This window comes from Corvus kubaryi, unplaced genomic scaffold, assembly GCF_017639235.1.
Source record: "Corvus kubaryi isolate FWS band 111438036 unplaced genomic scaffold, C.kubaryi_AGA036_p1.0 37385, whole genome shotgun sequence".
NCBI lineage: Eukaryota > Metazoa > Chordata > Aves > Passeriformes > Corvidae > Corvus > Corvus kubaryi.
The window spans coordinates 2620648-2642617 of NW_024581127.1; the positions used below are offsets into that span (position 1 = coordinate 2620648).

Here is a 21970-nt window from a genome sequence, read left to right on the forward strand (position 1 = left end):
GCTCATTCTGCATTTGGCCTTGGAAACTTTCCCAGCCACAGCAGGACTGCTACTGTGTCTCCCAAGCCAACAGTAAAACCTAGATTATATGTCTGGGTGAGAATTAAGACAAGGAAAAATTGTCTAGGGAAAAAGGAAGCAAAAACAACAATGGATACCAAAAAAATCCAGCATCCATGGTAGATTCTCAAAAGTTATCTGGACATAGTGCTGGGCAACGAGTTCTAAGTGAGTCTGCTGTATCAGGGGGCTTGGACCAGTCCCTTCCAACCTCAACCATTCTGCGATTCAGGGGGAGGAAAGAAAAACCAAACAAACCAAAGCACAAAACTCCTCAAAACTCTGAGGTTTTAACAGTGACATCTTGGGATCTAGCTATTTGCACAATATGCAACTGTAGACAGTTATGCTATCTTTAAAACCTCCTTTAATAAGTTCTCTTTTGTATTCGTATTGCTGATAGTCTTGTTTCTTTTCTTCAGTCCTCCTCCTGGTTTACATGGAGCAGTGGCAGTTTGCAGGTCCTAATGTGGTCAGGTCCCAGCAGGTCTGGAAGTGCTGCTAACTTTGAGAAGTCAGGCTGTGTAGGGCTATAGAAACATATGTTCTCATTTTTGCATCATGGGAGGTGGCATCATTTTACAAAGTGGGAAACTTTTATTTATTGGAGCAGTATGGGTTCTGGTGAGATTTACGAAATTTTACAAACATCCTCATCTGATGGGAATCATTAGAGCAACTGTAGAGAACCTGCATCACTGGCAATTACCCTTATGATTGTATGATCCTCATTAGGCTAATTAGCTTAGTACCTTATTATTTAAGTGGCACCAGACAGTACTTTGCTGAAGAAGATACGTTAAAATGCTGAGCTGATATGAATTTTAGAAGAGTACCAACACACTAAGAATCCAAATAAAAAAATGTGCCATTTTTAAGTGACTACTATGGAAACAAACACTGCCTCAGCAAGACTGGGATGAGCTCATTCCAGCAAAACCATTAAAGAATTCTAGAGGCTATTTCTTACACTACAGGGTGCACTGCAAGCTCTTTATAATACACTTACACCTGACCTCCTTCTAGGTAGAAGCTTGAGGTTTAGGTCAGTAAGGAGGACTTTTGAAGTCAAACAGTGAGTGGCTATGGGAGTGGAACTCTGGATCTCTTGACTCCTGACAAAATTCATCCTTTTCTTTAGTGGTTTCTGCATCAGGAGACGCTTGTACTCTTGCATTTGCAGAACACTGCTTGATTGGGAACAGGCAGCCTGATTCAGCAGATGTGCTGAATGTTCCCAATAGTCTTCAAAGCTGTTTTGTGTCTTTAAAAAAATTCTTATTAAAAGAAAAAAATTATTTTTTTAACCAAACAGGTTAATGTTAGTACAGCAGAATCAGTTATTGCGGAAGTGTCAAACCCCAAGAAGCATGTTTGGGTTTGTTCTTCTCTAAACAGAGAAAGAAAGAAAAAAAAAAAGAAGCTGGTTATGATCCTGCTTCCAGAAATGGTGAGATACTAATTACTTGAAGACAGAATAAATACTGATTCTTTAATGTACTCATTAACTCACTACTCTCTGAAGCCAGCTGAATATTTCTCATTTACTCCATCGCATTTTGGCCGAGCGCCCTTGGCTGCTTGCTGGAACTCAACCTGCGACCAGGATGCACCTGCATAGCTACTCCAATTATTCCATTAAAATGTTCATTGTCGCTAATAGGGAATTTCACTGGCATCATAAGAAACGTAGCATTTTAAGATTTAAAGATAATTTAAACAGAAATTAAGGAAAAGCGCTGGCTCTGGTCCTTACATTCCCCTTCCCTGCTGGCAGCGCGACTCTTTTAACTCCTCCGCGACCCTCCCCCAGCTGAAGTTTTCGCGTGCCGCTCAGGTGCCTCACGCCGGGCGGCCTGCGGCGCTCACTCCCGCCCGGGGGACCGGAGGCAGGCGGGAGGTCCGCAAACACCGGCGGGGAGGTGGTGTGGGGGGACCGCGGCTCCCCCGGGGGCAAGCCCGTCACCGGGCGGGCAGGGGAGCGGCGTAGGCAGAGCAGCCCCCGCCTCCCGCCTGCTCTCCTCCCCCTTCTCCCGCTCCCGCCTTTTGTGCGCCGAGCCCGGGCGTCAACGGGCGCCGGCGGCCGTGGAGCTGACAGGAGCCCGCGGCTATCGGCCTCGGCAGCGGCGCTGTGGCGAGCACGGCAGCGCCCGTCACCACGGCGCTGCCTGGCACAGAAACACAGACAGAGACGGACTGACAGACACACGCAGCGCGGAGCGGCGCGGGCTCGGGGGCCGCCTTTGCAGCTCCTCTCCTCCCTGCACCATGCTCCGCTCTAGGCAGCGCCCGCCCGCTGCTCCCTGAGGGCAGCCAGCCCCGCGCCCAGCTAAGCGGGCGACTGGCACCCGGCTCTCTCCCCCCCGCCCCCAGTTACCTGAGTTAGCTCCGTCCCGGGGACTTTCGCAGCGCCTCCGCCCTCTCCCGCTGTGGCAGCCCTTGTGCGGCGGGGGAGTGAGCCGCCCGCAGCCGGAGGGACTGCAGCCGCCGCCGGGGGAGACGAGCTCAAGCCCCCGCCCCCGGAGCTCTTCATGGCGTCTCACCAGCAGACAAGGATCCAAGCCTACCTGGAGAAGAATAAGATCGGTCCCCTCTTCGAGGTAAGGTGCGCTCTTGCCACCCGGCTCCTCCGCGGCGGGCAGCGGTGGGGGCGGGGGTGTCCCCACGATGGCCGCGGCCCCCCGCGCAGCCCAGGTGAACGCAGGGGCGAGGATGAGTTTGAGGCGCTGCTTTGGCAGTGCCGGCACCCCTCGCCCTGCCCTGCCGTCCCGTACCACGCGTGTGCCCTTGTGTCCCTCCTCCACGCCCCTCCGAGTGCTGGAGCTCCGCGCAGCCCTCTCTTCCCGGCTATCCCGAGGATATGCCCCGCTTCTTCGCCCCGCCACGGACGTGCCGCCCTCTGCTTCGCACGATCCCGCGCGGGTCGTCAAACAGGTGCCCCTCCGCCCTCCCGCCCGCGGCCCGAGTCCCCGGGGCCGCCCCCGCGGCGCTGCCGCCTCGCCCCGGCGGCCGCGGGACAGCGGCCCGGCCCCGCCGTCCGGCCCCGGGGAGCCGCGGACCGACCGCGCACCCGCCGCGGGCTGCGAGGGGAGGCGGCGCTTCCAAACCCCCCCGTCTCCAGGGCGGCAGCGCTGAGCACCGAGCAGCGGGCACCGGGCGCCGCACGGCTCGCGGCGAGCCCCGAGGCGCTGCCCCTCCGCGACCGGCCAGTGGTGAGGGACAGGTGGATGCCTCCCACCGGGAAACACACCCTCTGGACCGGGTACTCGGAAAGAAGTCTGTCCTGCTAAAAGTCCGTCTCGATGGTGTTTTCTGAAATTTTTATCTGCAGTCACACACCGTGTTTTTGCTTTAGATTTTCTGTTTTCTTACGACGACGCACTTGCAGGGATTTGTAGATGCACAGATGTGCATATTTTACTATTTCAGTACATAAGCTGTGAATACTTAGAATTTGAAAGGGTACTAGAGCAATCCTGGTCATTACCATTTTATCATCCTGTTTCTCATGCAGTTTTAAACATCTAAATGCACATATATTATGCACTGCACTCTGTATTATCACAAGGCACAAGTCTCCCTTTTTCAGTATTTAACTTGTTCTCAATCAAGCTTACTATGTATGAAATCGTTTTAATTCTGTAGTGGTGGATGCCTTGTCTTCAGTGTATCTTTTGGGTAGCATTTGCCACCCCCCATAAGAAAGGTTCAAATTTTGTTCGAAAATCGTTCACGAATGGTCTGTTTTTATATTTTTTGTGTGCTTAGGCTGTGCTGGTTCAGTGCTAGCGGTGTTAGATCTTTTTATTTTGCAATAAATAAAGCCTCATTTGATGGAACAGTAACTGGGTACTAGGGAACAGCAGGTGATTTTTCTAGTTAAGGAATTCATAAAAATGGAAACATTTGTGTGGTTCAATTCCTGAATAAAATTCTGTTCAATTGGCAGTGTTGCTAGGTCTATGTATGTAACTGACTCTTGTTTATTTCAATGGGAATTCAGTGCTTTGGGGTTGCTCAAGAGTTAGGCCCTTGACAGCTCTCATTTTCTTCTAAATTTCCTTAACCCACTGGTTTACACATTAAAATTCAAGCAAACTACTGGACATCACTGTTCTGAGTCACCGTGTTTTAACTTAGTTTCTCTGTAGTATAAGATGCTTGTCTCTATTGTTTGGATTCTTGTAGGGCGTTTTAGTTATCAATAGTGGAGAAAAAGATTAGGAAGTTGTATTTGTTTCAGCATTTCATATATCACTACATATTTCACTAATCATTGTAATGTAGGAATTTCATTGCGATAGAAAGAATCTGTGAAAGACTCTTTGCATAACCGTGCAGGCTGTCTACAGGTTCTTAGTGCACTCTTGTATACCAGGAAGACTTTTTGGTGTGAAATCCACTTACACTGAAATACTAGCAACTGGTTTTAAGATCTAGAGGTATAGCATTCCCGCAGCTGTTTACATTACACTGGGAGGAAGAAGATCATAATTCTTATCTCCTCTACTTCCTGATTAGCCATTTAAAATCTACTTGCATATTTAATTTTTTAATTTACTTTTTGTTCTCAACAGTTTATTGAAGATCTGCAACCTGTGCTTGATCTTGCCGTCCTTAGAAAAAGGAAGACATGTATTTGAAGTTGATGGGAATTGATCAGACTATGCATGGGATGAATCTTGTACTCTATGCTAGTATTCCTATAATATGTGCTTTGTGGTGTTTCAAGAATACCATGTGTTCACAGTCAGATATAGTCACTAACGTGTCAGTTTTTCATGTGTCTAAAAGTTCTGACACATTGCAAAAGGATACCTGTGCTTCATCTTTCATCCAGGAACAGCTAGCATTTTCTTATACCACCTCTGGTTTGGATGCTAATTAATCATCCCTTGTCATGGATGACAGCCATCTTTTTTTCACTGAGTACTAATTTTCTAATATCAATTCAGAACAGAGTGGACTTGGATTCAGTTTTCTCCAGTGTTATTTGCTGAGCAGGTTGTGACTGTAATTGCTCAATATATACTTCAAGTCAACATTTTAGGGAGTGCATAAAGTAATACTGGGTAACTGAGGTCAGTCACAGGAAAGAAGAACATGGAGAGAGGACCTGCAAGCTTTCTGACATGAAGTCAGGGATAGTGATGCATAAACAGATTGTATTTCATACTTGAGTAATGAATAGTCAGTGATCAGGAGGACTTTACACCATAGATTTTAGACAATTACACAAGCACAGAATGCTGATGGATGTAACAGTTGGAGGTGTACTGAAAGTGAAGTACAATTCCCCTGCATTACAGTTAGGAGCAGTATTTGCTGTTGCTAGTTGGTCATTGTGTTCCAGTTGCTTGCAGTTATCCTGGTCCTGTCTCTTTTCTCCGTTCTGTCCTGTATTTGTGGCCTTCTGTTACAGTGGTTAGGGATTTTTGTACTTCATTAACCAGCAGTATCTACTTAAGAACATCTTTGCTAAAGTTTTGTGTGGTTTGACACTTGAATTATCTTCGATTTAATTTGTGTGAAAGGGAAGCGTTTAAGAGAAGTACTGACACACGAGATGCAGGAAGACCTTAGGCTCTCCCTCGGTTAGAAAGTTGTTTCCTTCTCTATAAAGAAACATGAGGGGTAACCTCCTGGAGAAAGAATTAATGAGCTTAAGCTGACTGAGCAGGCAGTAGTCTTCTACCTACTACCAGTATCTGTTAATGCATAGTAGGAAGCCCTATCCACTCAGCTATGAATGCTTAGTCAGCACAGATTCACTTGCTCCCAAACGTTTTTACAAGGTAAATTCTTATTTATGGGTTAGAGGTGGGAAGGAAGGTGGGCAGGAATTACTTTGTACATCTGAGACTGTGTCAATTTTGAGACTTAAGACAGGTTGCAAACCAACTTTGATACTGCAGCCTTATTTTCCCTTTTGAATGTAGGTCCCCAAGTCATGGCTTTTCAAAACCGTTACTTCTCTGCCATTTCATCTTTCAGGTGCCCAGGATTTTTGCAGGTGAGATCCCTGTGAATCTATAAGTCAGCTTCTAAATGCCTCAGGGCATGCAGGTGGTGTTAGTGGTGACAGTAAGGTCTTAAGTTAACCCTTTATATCCTGTCACATTTCATAAGCATCCTTATCCTGTTCTGTGTAGGTTTTGTGTGTTGTGGTTTTCTTTTCTTTTGCTTTTGAAAGCTTAGACATCTTCCTGTAAGAGACTGTTGCTATCTGAGAATACTGTGGTTAGACAACGAGTTTAGATTTGAGGAATGCCCTTTAGAAATGCCTCTTTTCTGGGATTTTCGTGGTAACACATACCATGGCACTACCTGATTTTTTTAGATTCTTTCTTTTTCACATTAACTTGGAATGTAACAAGAAGTCTAAATATGAATTATTTCTGTGATGAAGCTTCACTGTTGGTTTTTTTTTTTCCATCTTTCTAAAATGTGAACAGGAGGTATGTGCCTAAAATTGGCTGGGACAGAATATTCAGAATCAGCTCCCACTCATTTCTGTCTGAGTGAAGTATTGACCCACTTTGCATTTCAAGCATCCAATCCAACAAGTTCTTTTTGTGTGCTAATAATCTCAATGAATAATCCTGCTGCCTGTGTCCATACGTCTATTCTTCTGTACGACTGTATCTCTTTAGCATCCAGTTGTGTTTTCATTTGGACAACCTGACAGTTAGTTTCTGTGAATTTGAAAGCTAGATCAGCACTCTTAAGAACAGATTGCAATAAATCTTCAAGAGCTCTGAGATAAATTTAGTGTTTTGGAATTTTTTTATTTCTAGAACTGCAGCTAAAAAGCACCCAGCAGGTACACTGTTGTTATGCAAACCCAAGAACTGTAATTTCTTTGAGTTATAAAAAGCCAAAATAACTCTTCTCAAAATAAACATGCCAAACCCCTGGTTACCTAAGATTTTTTTTCTACAAGTAATGTGGAGTTAGAACTGTAATTTGTATTTCAAACAACATAAAGGCTTCATAATACCACCCTTAGCTTTTTTTTTTTTTGTTTGTTTTTGTTTAGTAGACATAGTTACTGAAGCAAATACAATGGGAAACTTTATTTTTTTTTTTAATCTATGATAGTTTTTCTTTCCCTAAATGAAATAACATTATTGGTGTATATTAAGTAGTGATGTCCATTATTTAAATAAAATAACTGTGCTTTTTACTTAAACCGTAGGCTATTTGGTGATGAACACTATCTATAGTGCATCTTATGACTGACTTAGTCAAAGTTTGGGGATGAATTTTGGAGTTTGGAATGTCTTTTGAAGCAATGTTTACCCTTGGTTCTTAAATACACAAAGGTAGACACTGTCAACTTGAATGTCTAATTAACCAGTGTACCATTTCTCACAGTATAAAATTTTGTTTTAAGCTGCAACATCTGCAATTTGAACGATAGAGATGTCCTCAAAGAATTGTTTTCTTTTGAGGTTGCTCAGATAATATTTTATTTTATATTGCTATTGTACTTAATGGGTTAGATTCTTAGTGAAACATTTAATTTCAAGCAGCTAGATGGAGCCTTTGAAAAGCCGGGATTTTCAATACTTAGACATCACAAGGATCATTTTAGGCACCAACTGATTACCCAGTGACATCGTTTCAGCCTGGCAGTTCCTGTTGCAGGGGAGCCAGTATTTGCTGTTTTTCAAAGGATGTGTGGAAACCAGCAGTGATCAAGAAAGGCTGCAGTCTTACACAGTAGGGGGTTGAGAGTCATAGTTGAGTTCTAATTTTTATTTTTGTTGTTACAGTAGGACGTTATCGTAGCCTTAATGTGCACGCAAGTAAAGACCTATTTAAGGGGAATGTAAGTCAGAGGGAAAAATGGTGTAGAGATGTCCTTTGCTTTTTGGAGAGTTCATCATATATTCTCATAGTTGCCTTAGATAACTTTATCTTTAAGGGAAAACAATTGAAAGACCCTAATTAAAACTACAGACACACCCTTTTTCATTAACAAACAGTTCCATGAGCAGTGACTTTATCCTTATTACTTGGCTTTTGTGGTGACCAGCAAGATGCAACTGTCAGAAATTTCCTTGTAGTTGAGACGCTCATAATTCTACTCTCCTGTGTAATCTGAGATTAAGAAAAAATATGTTCCTGAGTGAGGAAAATCACATTGTCTTGCTACCTAGTTAATCTCTGAACATTTGAAAGGAGTTGCATTTTTCTGGTGTTTACTCCTCTGGGAATTTGTCTGAAGTTAGTCTAAGACTTTAAAAGCATATTGGAAAAAGACAGTGGAAGAGATCATAGATACAGGTATGCACTTGTGTGGTTACAAACATAGTAATCACATAAACCTTGTTTCCATAATAGCAAAAACATTAGTTGCTTGAAATGGAAATGTGGGCTCTCTTAATTGCTTTAAAAAAAAAAAAAAATCCGTGGCAAAAGACACAGAAATAAATACAAATCAAAGTAGTAGTTAAATTGGAAGAATTGCATCTAAAATACGGAATGATAAGGTGAAAGTATCATAATAAAATCCTTTTGTTACATGAACTTTTAATGTTTTTAAACTCTCAAAATGACAATTACTTTGTTTCTTGAGAGGGGGAGCAGAAGGCATAACTGTCTTGCATCAAAAAATACCTGGAAAAATGAAATGTGGTTCTCAATTGAGTTGCTCTCACCATCATGTACCAGCAAAGCCTGGCTGCTCAATGGTAAGGCATAAAGCTAACAGGTATGATACTAAATTTTTGTCTGGCAACCCCTCTTATAATTAATCAGTCTGGATCAAAATAAGCCCATTATTACTGGTCTTATTTCTTTGTCTTTTATCACATTATGAAGTATCTTCAAACTTTTGGATTATATTAACAGTGTTAATTATCTGAAGTAATTTCTTCAATTGCTTTGTTTGTTTTGATTAATCCCATCTTTTGGTACAACAGATCAATGTTAAGTGGCAAATATAAAGTAAAATACTTTGATAGTTTTAACTCAGCCTATAATTTTTTCTAACATGTTCTTTGCTGTTACTGATCTATGCTTTTCCAAGTGGGCTAGATACTATCCACACTCCAGAGTCAGCGCAGTTTCAGCCTTCTGTTTGTTTAGGAGTGTCTGGGAGGGAAGCAGCTAGTACCTTAACCAGCATTTCTGCCACATGTGATGTGCTATTTTACTGTTCTGGAACAAATGGGTTTCATAATTAGCTTCTTTATTGTTGTATTGACTAAAAAGTAACACCTAGACAGACACCTGTTATTAGTGTTCTTTCTTTTAAAAGTGTTACTTAGTAAATGAAAGCTAGAAACATAATATTTGAGTTAGAAACATAATATTTAAGAGCATTTTAACATCAGCTTCTTTTACAATTGGCCTCTAATTTTGAATATTCTTTTTTTCCCCAACGTCTTTTATTCTTTCCATTTGTCTTGATGCAAATGAAGATGTGGGGACTAATGATTTCTCATTTTCAATTGTCTAGTGATTATTTGGGATTTTTGGTACAGTGATTTTAATACATTTTTAAATATCTTGTGATATTTTATTTTTCTGGGAAAGCATATGTACTTTTGTATGAGTGAGGGGGGGGATGGAGATAGTTTTTAACCTCTGGACTATAAGATATGGCTTGAAGCATTTTTATGTTCACCAGCTTTTGGAACAAAGACTACCCAAACACTTTAATGTCTGTAATAACTCAGATAAAAATGAGGTGTTATTTCCTGTATTGGGTATTATCCCCCTTGCACGGATGCACACTTATTCTCTTAAGAAATGTCATACTAGCTGTGAAGGATGACAGAAGGATATGTTCTGTGTTAAGAATTTTCCGTGCATGAAGCCATAAGACATGGTTAAAAACCAGTGAAAGCAAGAACATTTTCAGACACAATTGTTAGGAAACCCTTGGCCTCCTGACTAAGGCAGTGGACTGTTTCACACATTGCTAAAGGCAATGAAAAGCAGCACACAGCTCGTAGGAGAAACAAGGATTACAGAGTTTAATCCTCAACACAGGTAAAGAGCATGATCACTTGAAATGCACCCCTATGCCATGGCTAAGACAACCCAACTTCTAAATCTGCACTTAGTATGGAGGTTAAGATCCTTTTAAAAGCTTGCAACAGACATGGTTTTGATGGCCTTAACTTTTATGTCAGGTCCCATATGCTGTGCTGCATCAATTCTCCTTTGGCTACTCAGTTTCACTGAATACGTATTTTCAGTTCCATCTATAAATATTCAGATAGAGTCGTTTGGCTGTAGTTATGATGCCCCTCTGGTTTTGCTCTTCTGTTGATTTGAGCAGTTTTTTCCCTTATTGACATAAACTTCAAGTACTATTTTTGCCTTAAACATGGCTTTTCCAGTGAAACGCCTCAGATTTTGGCATATGTATAGTATACGTAGCACTATGAGGAGATGTGTTACAGTTATGAGGAATGCCCATACAAAATGAAGAATGCATGTTCATTACCCTTGATAAGTAGAAGGCTATTTTACATTAGCCACCTCTTACACAATTTCTGTTCATACAGAGAGTGAAAACTGTTATTTGTGTATTTACGTGAAACACCCTTTCTCCTTCTTCATTTTCCAACTCCCTGCAATATTCAATAAATGAAATAATTCTATCCATAAACCATATTTCTCTATAGTGTCTGGTACAATATACTTACTATATAATAGCTCTTTTGTTGGCTTTTGGAGGAGCTGCTTTCAGGGGCAGGAATCATGAGAGTTTGGGTCTTTCAACTGTGTTGGAGCCTTTTGAATTGAATCTTTCCTCCTCTCATAGTTTATTTTACTCCAGACACTCTGATGGTTTAGTATTCGGGACTATGGGCTGTGAGGCTGATTTAATAGCCAGTTGCTGCAGGTCCTGTTCATCTTCATTTCTGGCTGCACATTCCTGCTGTCCTTGTTCCAGAACTGGTCTTTGTGTCATGTTACAGTTACCCAGTTTGGGAATATGAAATAGAAGAAAATGAAGTCTACAAAGAAGTGAAAATTGTTCAGTAGGCTGAGCTCAGTGTATCACCATGTAGTCTAATGAGGAATGTGGCATTAACTGGGAGAGAAAATGTAGCTGGCCTGAGGATGAAGGGAGCAACAGCTTTGCTCTAGTAGCAAGCTACTAGGTGGGCATAAGAGATCTGCAAGGCTTGTGTGCTTAAGTTAGCTTCATATGGATCTTACCTTTTAAAGGTCCAGTTCCCCATGTGTTGGGAGAATGTCGTGGAGCCCAGTTGATTCTGTGAAGGAGCAGAAGAGGGAATTGAATAATTCAGGAGGATGGCTGAATGAATTAGGAAGAAACAGACCATATGAATACACTGAGTGTGAAAGTGAGAAAGGATAGGAAATGGGAGGGGGTGAGATGACAAATATTAATGCTACATTGCCAGCATGTTCTTTTCCTTTTCTATTATTTTTTTTTTTATAATCTTAGTCCCTACAGTCAAATGGTTACCTGGAATCTTTTTTAAAGAAAGGTTCTAGTGCTGGTGGTTGCTAAGAGTATAACCAAAGAATGAGAAAGGGCAAATACAAGAAAATATAACTTATTATGTAAAGAGTATGTATGTTTTGCAGTGTCTTCTAGTACTTGATCTTGGATATATTACTTAGGCATGGATTTGCCAGAGAATTAAAGGTGTCCTTAGCACCACTATTAACACTGGCTGCTGTGCCATGAACTCCTTCATTAAGAAGGAGTTGCACTCCAATTTGACAGGCATTGTGCCCTTGCTGACATTTGTATGAGTGGAGAGGTAAACAGATTGTGAAATATTACTCTGTGAAATAATACTCAGGTATCTATATCAAAGAAAGGAATTCTGAATGATCATAAGTTCCATGTTTCTTTCGGTGCACTAGTGCAGAAAAGCTGCTTTTTATTGTTGATAACAGAATTCATCCTAGAAGCCTAAATAGGTGGAAGCGGTCTCTTCTGAAAACATGAGAGATGGCTCATAGAATTGAAGAGGAAGGGTAGCTTCAGCTGTAGGTGACCTTTGAAGAGAACCTGTGGAAGCAATTATGTATAGTGCAGTTAGGAAGAGAAAAGGTTTATGATGCAGATTCTGTGATAGTTTTGTCGAGATGGAATTGGGGGGTTTTGTGTGAATAAGGATATTGTTTCTTTTGAAGGAGAAGAAAAGAGAGATGGGATAATTTCCATGACTGGGGGTACTGGGATTTCTCAGACTGAAACATGTGAGTGTGCATGTGCATGTTCTATAAAATGCATACAGACGCTCTGAAACATTGGGACAGGCCTGAGACTCCCGTGTGTGCTGGACAGAGAACCCATATAAATGCGGCAGGTGTTGTGTGTTCCTGTTCAGACACATTGTATTAATTGCACGTGTCCATTGCAGTTGGGCATGACACGCTCAGTACACCCAATGTGACCTGGGTGTTCATCCTCCTAAGCATTCTGAAGAGTCTTGTCCTTCCTACATAATGAGGGATGAGATAAAGAAGAGATGTCCAGGGAAATGCAAGCTGAGAAGAAAACCGAGGTTTGCAGATGCAGAAATTCTTCTGCTGTGCCATATGAACCACCACCCATAATTGTGCTGAGGAAATACTTTTGCATGATGTAGAAACCCCAGTTAAAAAATTAAAAAAGATGTTTCAGAGCTACTCCTAAGTATGTCATGGTTCTGAATAATGCCATTAGATAGTAATACCTGTAGTCAACTAAAAAGTGTAAAACTGTGAAGCTATTTGGAGACAAAGGCTGGATGAAGACTTAGCAATAAGGAACAATGAAGAGATAAACAAAAAAAGAAGACTAAATTACTAGAGTAACAGATTTAATCTTGATTTCTTATTCCCTGGAGGAGGAATACCTGAAAGAGAAAGACAGCAGAGGAGAAAAAAATCTCAAGAAAATTAATTTTGTTCTCTGTTTCCCTGTGATAATAGAAAAAAGATTAGAAAAATATAGTTGGCCAAAATGAAGAGCCACTTAACATTTACTTAAACACTGAAAAAAAAGTTGACTAGTAAGGAGAGGAAATAAAATACGTAGTAGTTAGGATACTAAAATGATAGTCAGTTATCTGGCTACAGTTCCTACTTTGGCTGATGCTGTCCTGCTGCATTATCATGTATTATTCTGTGTTTGTGTTTTGCCCTCCTTTGTCTTGTTTGTCTGCATAGAGCCTGCAAACCCCTCTGGCTCCTATCGTCTTCACATGGTTTAGGAGTTTTCACAGCAAGGCCCGGAGCTCATTATGGGCCTTCTGCTTTCTCTTCTTTCTTTGTGTTGCTTCAGTGTCTGGTAGTGCTATTAATCCCATTAATTGGTGCCACACAATCAAAAAAAAATTGATTACTCCCTCCTTCTCCCCTGCTTAGTGTGGCGATTCAGAGGACTGACAAGTCTGAAGGCTGCAGTGTAGTCCATGTGAGCATGCTGTATTCCCACAGGGAGCCCTGCTGCAGCTGGTGAGACCCTGTTTACAAGAGGAAGGCCTTCATTCATAACCAATCAGATTTAGTCTAATATTAAATAAATAGCAATCAAATCATCAGGAAGCTTTAATTGGGCAATTGCTTTCAGGGTTGGGAAGTTACTTTGCAGTCTCAGAAACAAACAAAAACATACACCAGTGACTCACAGACATTGTTTTCTAAATAAAAAAGTGTTAGAATATCAGATTAATAATGCTTTGGCTGTTATTAAAAATAGCTCTACAGCCCCCAAACCCTATAATCTTGTAAAATAACCCAGATTTCAGCTTCTAGAAATAGTGTTTTTTAGTTGCTTAAGCCATTGCAGTCTTGATGGTAGAAGTGTCTGATGAAAAATGATGGGCCTAACTCCAGTTCTAGGTATAATTCAATTATCTGTCCTTATGAATTACTGTTGCTACCCATAGAAAGTCTTCAATTGTTGCTACAGCAGTATCTCTTTAAATATCCATTTAAGGCTCAAGCTTTCTTGTAGAATATAGATCTTTAGACCTTTGTTTGAAAACCTGAGCCAGAGGACAGCTCCTGGATGTTGCAGGTCATGTCCCTGGTAGGCTAGTGAGGACATGGTGACTAAATCCATAGTGATAGTTTATTTGGAGGAGATAGTCAAAGTGCAAATGACAGTTCCAAGAAACATACGAATTCTATGTATGTGTTAAAGTTACCTTCTTTGGACTCAAAAGTGATTTTAGTAAGTTGATCCATATGATATAATTATTAGTACTCATATTTTGGTGTCTTTATAATATTTTTTCTTTCTACTTTTTCTTTCAGGAAGAATGTATTCATTAGCTTGTACTTTTTGGTATGCAGAGACTGATAATTTTTTTTCTTATTTCATAATTATGCTTTGGTTTATATAAAAATGGCTTTAATATTGCCATCATATGTGTAGTTTAGCTAATCTATAATTTACAGAGTGGAAAGTGTATCCTGCTTATGTAAGCTAATATTTATTTAGCTGTCCCTGTTATCTCAGACCTACTTTATTTGTGGGCATGATAAAAGTGTCAGCCTTAAGCCTGTGCAACCAATGCACTTGGCCTCAGAGGTCAGACAGTGGTGCACAACATCCTCTCATTTCAGAGCCTTTTTTGCAGCTCTGTATTGACTCAGTTCTCCATTTTCAACTGCTCTTTAGGGCTTCTGTGAGTTCTTTCACATTACTTCCTTAGGTGAGGATTTTTTTAGGACTTGGGCATGCAAGTAAGTTGTAATGAAGCAAATAATGGCATTACACCATCTCTTCTGTTAAACATGTGCCTGGATGTAATCCATGATATATCTACTGTATGTGGTCCACAAAGTTCGGTAATCTTCCTCATACAGTTCAACAGACTCTCTGTTCACTTCTGCTCATCAGTTGTCTTTTGCTGAAGAATTGTTTTTTGGGCCTGATTATAGAACATCCGTCCTCTAAGGAGGAAGTGTCTTGTCTGAAGGAAATTTTCCAGTGACTCTTTCTGTGCAGAAGTTGTATGGGGGTGTGTTCATCCTCACGGTGCTTCTCGACATGCTAACTGTGGAAAGCAGAGAAGTAGAGTGAGAGGTTTTTGTCTCTTCTGATGGTGATCAGATCTCTCTCTTTGAGTTGTGTCATCTAAATGCACTTGTGCACTGGTTAAGACTAATTTTTTTTTTTTTTTTTTTTTTTTTTTTTTTTGCTCTGTGACTCTAGTAGCCAAACCTGGGTGTAAGCAAGAGCATTCAAGTAACAGTTCCACACAAGATGATGTAGTTGTGTCTAGGCACAGGGAATTGATTCTTGGTTGTGTAAATAAGTTAATGCAGGACCGATACAATCCTGATACAAGTGTTTAGATTGAATTTTTGACATTACATACTGCAGGATTAAAATAAAATATAGTATTTCTTAAATGAACAGAGCTAAATATTATTTTGGAATCTGTGCTCTTCTGAATATGACTACATGTTTGTATGCCTGACATTTTATGTCTTTCCATGCTTTCTGGGGAATACGGTTGTGTTGTTTTTTCAGGGTACGTTTGAAGATGTTCAAACAGAATGTAAAATATTGTCCTTCCTATATGTAGTTAAATCAATTGTCTGCTGCAAATCTCTATTATCTTCATATTATAATTTCATCTGCTGGCTGTAGCAAGGAAAAGGAGCCCTATTGTGGCAGAAATTGTCCAGGCATGTTGCAAAAGAGAGCTGCTTGATGAGTTTTGAGTCTTTATTCCAAGGCAGCACACAGCCAGTAAATGAGGTGAAGTAAGTCTGTGGAGAGGATGTTGGACCATGCATTTTCAGCGGGGTAATCTTGGAGCCCGCTTTGCAAGCACAGGTTGTCTGTCATAGGAGCAGCCAGCTGGGCAGTGTGGTGTTCATCTTCAGAAGGCAGTATCACCTGCTGGGCTCAGACCTCAAGGGCCTGCTTTTTGGGAGAATCCCAGATGGCAGCCTGGGAGTGCTTCCCCAAGCCACAGCCGTTTTTAGATGGAGACAGGCAGTGACTATAACTTCTCAGGGCTGAGAGCAATGAACCTGGTAGTGCCAGTGGGAAGCAGTTTGGGAACTCTGGAAAGTGGCTGGAGATATGTAGAACATGGGTACCTCTGCACTCAGTGGTAACATTTCCTTTCCCTTGTATTTTTGCCACTGTGTCTCTCCTACCTGATTCTTCACAGTTCGTATTGCATTCTAAACCTGAATACTTCAAGCCTGCTGCCCTGTTTAGACCAAAATGGACACCTGCATATCTTTTTCCCTATGTGTTTCTAATCTTCAATTTTTTTTTTTTTTTAAAGTCTGACTATGATGGGATCATCACTCTCAGAAGTTTTTTTGCCTTAAGCAGCAGAAATATCTATTTTAATTTGACTTGAAATAAGGAGATAATCCATGAAGGCAGAGAAAGCTAGAAATCTGCCAGAACTTTGCAAAAAATGTTAAGAGAAAAAAAAAATTAAAGCATTTTCTTTGTAATTTTGTTTGCTGATGAGGAAAATCATAGAAGTAATTTTGCCTTAACTGATGGATGATAAAAATCCATATAGAAGCTATCAGAGGTGGATTTTGCTTTCAATTGAACTGGAATTATTAAGGTGTCTTCCCAGTTGGGGCTGAAGATAGATTCAGGTACACTGTTATCTACTAGAAATAAAATAGTTGCCAGTATTATGTGGTAGTATTTAATAGATGATAGTACACAAAATGGAGGAAGATTTCTAGAGTATAAAAACAAATTAGTCAATATTTCTTTTTTATTAGTTAACATGGTTATTTAGATATTTCCTAGAATATTATTAATATAAATTAATATTATTCCTAGAATATCATTAATATTATTATAATCAAATTTTGTTATGTCTGTGGACTGATGGCTTCTGCATGGCAAAAGAATCCTGTGTTCTTGCGTTTAAAGAGACCAATTCTTCCTTTCAAATTTCATTGTGGGTTTTGCTTTTTTCTCAAACAGCAAAGTTCAAGTGTATGCCTAATTAAGCAAAAGCTGCATCTATACTTAAATGGACACAGGTTGAAATAGCTGTTAATATAAAAGTGTTACTTGTAATAGTAAAAAGATTTTTATCGTTTCCAGTTGCAATTAGGGAAGCACTGAGAATAAGCAGTGTTGAACAAAACTGAGCATGACTAAGTTTTCTCAAAAGTATTTGAGATCTTGCAGAGAGTCTGCAGTGGTGGTTATTCTGACAAGGTACTGCACATCTTGTGTTACCTGTGACAGGCAAATCAGTGTGACATGTCCTGTGGGGAAAATAGGATACAAGTAGCTTTAGGTCAATCAAGCAACTGCTTACATGTGAAATAACCTCTTTGTCTTCTTAAAATGCTATATAAAAACCACTTGTTAGTAATATTTAAGGAGTTCCAGGCACAATTGCAGTATATAAATTCTACAAATATAAAAAACCTCTTTGCATTTTGCTGTGGTAAAAATTAATTTTCAGATTTTTCTATGGCAATAAATTCTGACCTTTCCAGTTCAGAAATCTCTGTTGTATTGTTGCATATTAAACATTAGGTCTATTTAAAAAGCTGATTACAACATTGGTATGAAGTCTTATGAGACCAAGTCAATCTCTCACAGGTAAATAACAGGAAATTAAGATGTGTATCTGAATAGATATTAATATATTCAAAGTGTATGAATAAAACTTGTAATTAGACTGCATATTGCCCACAGTTGTTTAGTTGCTATACTAAAGGAACACTTCCAGATGACAGGATTTAAGTAAATTCTAATGATCAGGGAGCATATGTTAACTTCTTTGACATTTGTTCAGTGATCATTACTGGAGCAAACTTAGGGTTAATTTATGTAGGCAACTAAAGTCATGTGTTAGAACTTCCTCACCCTGGACTCTGGTAACTCACATTCTCCATTTTGTGTCACTGTAATTCCGGGTTATTATTTGAAGTTCCATGTGAACAGTTAAAAAATTATTGGTCAAGATTAAAAAATATGAAAGCAATTTTTATAATAATTTTAATGCATAGAACTTACACAGAATATTTAATAACTTTGGCTATACACACTTGGCAGTAGAATTTCTTAAAACATCATTTCTCATTTATCTTTCTGAGTAAAGTATAACTTGAGTAAATCTAATGGTGTAGTAATGCAAAATTACTTGGGGGAGTGTTTTGGGAGGAGAAAGAAAAACACCTAGAAAGTGTAATGGTTGCTGCACACATTTTTCACACTTAAAATGTGTATTCTTCAAGTTTTCCATGGGATGCAATTGAAATGATTTCCATCAATCTTCAAAACATTCGTTTACCTTTTCTTTTTCCTTTGGTAGGCTTCCAGAAAGAAGGAAGGAAGTGTTTGTAATTCTGCAGTCACAGGGCAGTGATCTAATTCATCAAGGCATTTTAAGCATGTCCATGGCTTTGTAATTATTTACGTCTCAGGCATAAAGGATATCTAAGCCTAAGTGCCTTGCTGAGTCAACTCCTTAATATACCAATTGTTTTTTTCATATATGGCCTTCTCCTGACCAGCACTCATAAACCCTTAATAACTATTTCTATAGTGGTACTGTACTGGGACTGGATTTTCTTCAGAGCAAGCCTGTATGTTGGTGTATTTCAAATTTGTCACTGAAACAGTGTTAGTACACCAGTCTTTTAGCTATTGCTGGGCAGTGATTGCACAGGCTCAAGGCTTTCTCTGTTCTTCTCTCTGTCTACCAGAAAGCAGGCCTGGGGTGGGGACGGCTGGGAGGGGACACAACTGGAACAACTGACCCAACCTGGGCAAAGAGGTATTCCTTGCCATATAATGTCATGCTCAGCAATTAAACCTGGGAAGTAAATTTTCTGAAGTAACTGTTGCTTGGGGACTGGCAAGGCAGTGGGAAATGGTGAGTGATTGCCTTGGTACTCGTTCTTTGATTTTGGTTGGGTTTTTTTCTCTCTTTCCTGTGGTTATTAAGCTGTCTTTATCTTGACCCATGAAGTTTTCTTGGTTTTGCTCTTTTGATTTTCTTCCCCATCCCACTCTGGGGGTGGAAATGAATAAGTGGCTGGTGTGTGCTTAGCTGCTGGTTGGGGTCAGCCTACCAGAGGTAGCCACAAAAATGCCTGCTACTTTAGTTCCTAGCGTTACCCTTCCTCAAAAAAAATCGTGTCAGACAGGTTGAAGCTAAGTCACTGAAGCTTAAACTGGAAATATGATGAGATTTTTTTTTAACAGTTGCAGTAATGAATCACTGCACATGGTGGAACAAGTGATTTCAACTTAGACCTTGAAATTGAAATAAGATTACTTCAGCTGATCAGAGAAAGATCAGCTGCAGCCTGTTGAGTTAGCTTTTAGGTAAGGCAGTGATGTGCAGTCAGTGTTGTTTTATGGCTGTAATTTAAGTCCAGGTTGTAATAGTCTTTCCTAGTCTTTATCTATGAGTATTCCTTTTGATGTAAATCCTACAGACCTTTCAGAAAACCAGCAGTTTTCATTTACTTTGGCTGAACTGTGAAGTGCATGCCTTGAGGGCAGAATTTCCAGGGGTTGATAGAATGGATGGAAACTGAGGAAGGCTTCTGAATTACGCTTCAGGGAAACCTTACAGTGTTTCTGCAATAGCACGAACTACCCTTATTTGATAAATACTTGGTGAGTTCAGATAGTGATATGGTAGGCATAATTCCACAAGTGTAAGTGTTGTGCAGAGATACAGGATTGCAGAAATTATATCATAGGAAATCTTTGTGATTTGAAAACTAACCTATGAGACAAAATTTGATAACTCTTCCCATGATTGGCATATCTGAGAGCATGTTAATCTTTTCTTCTTCTACTGAGAATTAGTGAATATTTTAGAGTAACCTAGTAGCAGTGACTTCTCTTTTGACAGCATTCTTGGAATGCTTGAATGGGAGAAAGGAAATATTTCAGTAAAGCCACAGATTAAAGGATTGAAGCTATTTTGTGAACTTGGGAGTGGTAAAATAGATTTGGGACAATGATATTTGAAATGCTAAGATTAAGAGAGGAAAAAACCTCAAAGGATTAATAAGTGAAAAAATGCAGCAAGAGGTTCAGATAGATATTGCATATAGATATGTGTGTAGTGGAGTTTGATAGAATGTCATGAACTTGCTAAGTGAAACTTTGGAATTGTCCACCAGACCCCATCCATTCCCAAATAAGATCAGTGATGCATATTTTATTAAGTATTATATACATGAGTTCGATTTCAGATAGGCCTAGTTCATCCGAGTCAGGAAACTGATATTATGATCTGCAACGGGTTTGTAGTGGGACGAGTCTGCTGTTTCCGTTCTGCTCTCCAGAGTCCCCCTAAAAAATGGTTAGTAACATAGCCCCCAAAATTGGTCTTCTCTTATTGAATTGGTACAGATGTTTAGTAGATGAACACTTAAAAGACAGCTATTCAATGATGTTTGTTTTCAGAATTCCTCCTGTTATTCTCGTTCTGTGAAATGTTACCTGTGCCACTAGTCCCATACCTTAGATTCCCCCGGCAGTGCCGCCTTTAGGGGAATTTTGTTTGCCCCAAAGCATCAGAGCTACCATATCAGCTTTGCATTTTCATTTTATTCCTACGTCCAAAGTAATTTCTCTGGGTTGTGTTCCCATGCTGTGTACTACAGTCATGTGATATTAGATTTAGCTGATCAGCTGTCTGAAATGGCATCAGTGAGGTTTTGAAGAAAAGAAAGTGTAGGTTGAAGATTTTTTAGTCAATTCCAGGTAAAAGTCTGAATATTTTGACAAGCAAGCTGAATAGGACTACTATTTGTTCTCAACTGTTACTCTACCATGGTTAGTTTAAAGCAAATAGTATGGTACAGGCATGTCGCTTGTATTTATGTGGAAATTTGCTTAGGGTTGAGTAATTTATTTTATAGGGAGATGTGGTGATCATATCATGAACATTTAAAATATGTTGAAGTCCATTTTGTTCATAGTTTATAATGTGATTTTACTACTTTCAATTAAAAATTGCTCAAGAATATTTAAATCCTGGCTATTTTCCAGAAGAGGGATGCTGGTATTTTTGGTAGAAGCAGTGATATTTACCTTTCTGCTCTCATTTAAGAATTACAGACTCTTAATTTAGGCAGTAAGAATAATGTTAAAATACACTTTAAAAAATTTATTTCTTTTTGTTTCCTTGCTTTGTTACTGCAGTAATCAGAAAGGAATTCTAACAGAAAAGTGTCAGTCATTAAAAAGTTTCTTAAACCTACTGTCCTTCCACAAGTCTATATCTTCTTTGTCCACTTACAGCCTGTATGAAGGGGTTAGCCAGTTTAAATTTAGATGTCTGTCTGTAAGTGTCCAGGCTTCATTGTAGTCAATGCATATATCTCCAATAAGTCAGTGGAGCCAGGAGAGCAATTCTTCTTATTTTAAGTGGGCATACTCTGGCTGCTCAGCTGTGAGACCTCTTGCCCCTCATGACTTCTTTATTGACAAAGTCACCACTGACATCACTGTGATGACTTGCTGTATTTAATTGTATTTAAACTTCTAATTTAAACCCTGGAAAAAAGAGTGTAACACAGCCAGAATCTGTGCACACTGTGCCATAGTCTATAAAAGTCTGTACAGTTAAAACGTGATTGTTGTGTAGTTACCATTACCAATTACAGGGCAAGATAGAATGTCTCTTAATTAACTTAATAACCTGATAGGTACATTTAGACAGGGCTAATTAGGACTTTCTTGTAATTGGGCCTATGATTAATAGACTGTGAAGACTGTTTCATTTGTATTAAATGCATGGACAGTTAGTTACAAGGAAATTAAAATTTGAGCCTTCACTGAATAACTAATAGAGGACCTCAGGATAGCACAGTAGTGAAAGAGATAAAGAGTTATTTATAAATTATTATTTATAGATTCTGTATATTCTTTATAAATAATTCATATATTAAACCACTCCTTTAAACCTGGTGTTTTTTCCCAAGA

General features: G+C 39.7%; 1 protein-coding gene across 5 annotated transcripts in view; it reads left to right on the forward strand.

Annotated features, from left to right (window-relative positions):
- The first annotated feature begins 2127 nt into the window (after window positions 1-2127).
- Window positions 2128-21970, forward strand: part of CUNH8orf34 (chromosome unknown C8orf34 homolog) — a 161377-nt gene continuing 141534 nt past the window's right edge. For 2 of the 5 annotated variants that reach the window (XM_042036250.1, XM_042036252.1), the window contains exon 1: window positions 2128-2660. In XM_042036250.1, the coding sequence (XP_041892184.1) occupies window positions 2592-2660 (69 nt within the window). In that variant the 5' untranslated portion in view covers window positions 2128-2591. Of the gene's footprint in view, window positions 2666-21970 lie in introns of all 5 variants that reach the window. The other 3 variants (XM_042036248.1, XM_042036249.1, XM_042036251.1) reach the window with 2 other exon arrangements.